At 51.2% G+C, this 2810-nt stretch overlaps 1 protein-coding gene across 1 annotated transcript; it reads left to right on the top strand.

The window, feature by feature from the left end:
• Positions 1–905: 905 nt before the first annotated feature.
• MONBRDRAFT_30443 (uncharacterized protein) lies at positions 906–1348 on the top strand (the record flags this gene model as incomplete). Its single annotated transcript, XM_001750886.1, has 2 exons — positions 906–1279; positions 1303–1348. The coding sequence occupies 2 exons, from the start codon at positions 906–908 to the stop codon at positions 1346–1348; spliced, it is 420 nt and encodes a 139-aa protein (XP_001750938.1).
• Positions 1349–2810: the final 1462 nt, after the last annotated feature.

Raw genomic sequence — 2810 nt, 5'->3', positions numbered from 1 at the left:
CTGACTGTTAGCGTCAAATCCGTGTTCCACGCCGGACGCCCCGGAGCCTGACACTGACTGAACAGCAATGGTCGAGTAAACCGGCACCAAAAGGAGTTGTTGTTAGAGAAGCAAGCCTGCCCCCAAAGAAGGGAAAGAGAAATGCCCGAGTGCGCTTATAGAAAAGGCCTTGAGCACCCAAGAGGCACTCACATCCAAACGTCTACTTGTTAGCGTCAAATTCGTGCTTCCACGCATTTGAGCACAGACGTGCTGAAGCCTGACACTACTACTGCAGCAGCTTGCACTCACAAATGCTTTCTATACGACGCTTTGAACGTAATAAAACAGAAATGCCAGAGTGTGCGCTTATAGAAAAAGCCTGTAGCACCCAAGAGGCTCTCACATCCAAACGTCTACTACTACTGCAGCAGCTTGCACTAACATGTAAATGCTTTTTACGACGCTTTGAACGTAATAAAACAGAAATGGCAGAGTGTGCGCTTAGAGAAAGCCTTTAGCACCCAAAGGGCACTCACATCCAAACGTTAACTACTACTGCAGCAGCTTGCACTAAATGCTTTTTACGACGCTTTGAACGTTAAAACACTACGTCAGTCAAACGAGGGATGGAATGAGGTAATGAGGCAGTGGCTCTGTTGCCTTGTGCGAGATGCTTGTGACTACCGTCGTTTTTCCTGTTGCAAGACCTGCCTGCGGTGAGGATTGAGTGGTGCACCTGGTCTGGTCTGGTCTGGTCTTGTCTGGTTGGTGTGAAGGACCACAGTAGCACGGATTTGACGCTAACAGGAATGGAAAAAAAAAAAAAAAAATCAAGAAAAATCCAAGGGAAAAGACAGTTTAATTATCACTTGTGTTGCCCAAGCTCGGGCTGGAGAGATCAGGGTCCCGCCGTGCCAGGAGCCATGGGGCCACAAGACGGTGGTTTCTACATGTTGTTGCCTTTCCTGCGCGAGCCAGCCTGGCTGATGCACGGTCGTGCTATGGGAGATGTTGCAAATCAGGGCAACCGCGCTCCGGGTCACTCGCTATGGGGGTTGTCCCTCTCTTTTGAAAAGGGCCATCGACATGGTGCCATTCACATTCACATCAATAATTCTCTCTCTCTCTCTCTCTCTGCCGTCTATAATGCTGCCTCTGCCTCTGTCTCTGTTTCTTTCTGGCTCTGCTTAGGCTCTCTCATTCCGTGTGTGTGTGTGTGTGTGTGTGTGTGTGTGTGTGTGTGTGTGTCCATCTCCCATTATGTCTTTGTCTTCTCTCTCTGTCTCTGTCTCTGTGTGTACCGTCTGGGGTTTTCTTTAGCTCCTGCTTCAACGTCGCTCTGCGTTGGGCAGCTAGTGTGACGTGAAGCACCACCCCCCCCGCGCCCTGCTCCTCGCGCCCTGCTCCTCGCGGCTCTTCCCTGTCACGACGGACCAGAATGCGGGGCCACTTTGATCGTGTCGCTGTTGGCGGTTGCGCCCGACCCCACATGACTGATTTGATCCACTACCGACAGTAGAGCGCATCAAAAGCCCGCGCAGTTGGCTGTCATGTCGAATTCACAGCCGGCGACACAACAAGAAGCCAAAAACTTGACAAAAGCGAGCGGCGGGCTCCTTTACCAACACCAAATGTCAGCCGGGGCCCCTGGTCTCAAATTTCGGTGCACATCAAAAACAAGGCACACCTCGGATTTTTCATGCGCTTACGGTACTCATTGTGGCGTCGCGGGTGGACGGTGACCATCCTGTCACATGCCAGCCCCACCTCAAAGCGACCCAAACCAAAAAAAAAAAAAAAAACCGCCTTGGCTCCTTTACCAACACCAAATGGCAGCCGGGCAGCTGATCTCAAATTTAGGGGACACGTCAAAGCAAGGCACACATCAGGTCCTTGACGCACGTCCGGTGCTCACTGTGGCTTCCTCACCCACCTGGGACCATCCTGTCGCACAGCACTACCGTCAGAATCATCTGGCGGTTCGCGCCCCCAAAAGATCACACTTGCGCTCCCATTTTGGCATGGATAGCATTTCCAAAAGCGGGTCGCAGATCGACTTCTCACCTGCATGCGGGCTTTGTGCCGAATCTGAACAGGCTCCGCGGCTCCTGGGCCTGGCCAGCGCGTCCATCAGCGCACCAGCCGTCACGGCTCCTCACGGTCAAATCCAGGAGGAATTGTCTTGGCAGCCCAAAACACGACAAGATCAGGAAGATGATCCATCCACGACGGTCGCACGGCAATGTTGTTTGGCCACCCGTTCATCCCTGTCGTCGCTTGCACCTCGACAGCGCTCGCCCCTGATGCCACAACGACGACAAACCGCACCATCATCATCAGGAGTGCGCCCGCCGCCCATGGTCCTGTTTCATCCTCTGTGCTTCATCACGATGTTCAAAATTAAAAATTCAAGCAAAGCTTAAGGGAAGGAAGAGAGGCAAGAGGTTAATGAAGCAAAGATACGACTAGTTGAAGCCGATCATGGCCAGTCAATCTAAGAAGATGCAGTACATTCAGCACTTATTGAAGCGATCTCTGACATTCTCTGTCTCTCTCTGTGTCTCTCTACAGCAAAGCAAAGCCAAGGGGTTAATGAAGCAAAGCTCCAAGTAGTTGAAGCCGATCATGGCCAGTCAAACTAAGAAGATGCAGTATATTCAGCACTTATTGAAGCGATCTCTAAAAGGATGACATTCTCTGTCTCCTCCCTTGAAAATCCTGTCTTATTTTGTAAAAAAAGTAAAAAACTTTTTGTGGAGATGTGTGTTGAAACGGACTCTCGAGTCCTGGAGACTCTTGATCTTGAGCCAATCTCCGTCCTGCAAGGG

Source organism: Monosiga brevicollis, genomic scaffold, assembly GCF_000002865.3.
Source record: "Monosiga brevicollis MX1 MONBRscaffold_51 genomic scaffold, whole genome shotgun sequence".
Lineage (NCBI taxonomy): Eukaryota > Choanoflagellata > Craspedida > Salpingoecidae > Monosiga > Monosiga brevicollis.
Note: the sequence above shows the minus strand (reverse complement) of the source record. Positions and strands in the feature narration are given on the sequence as shown.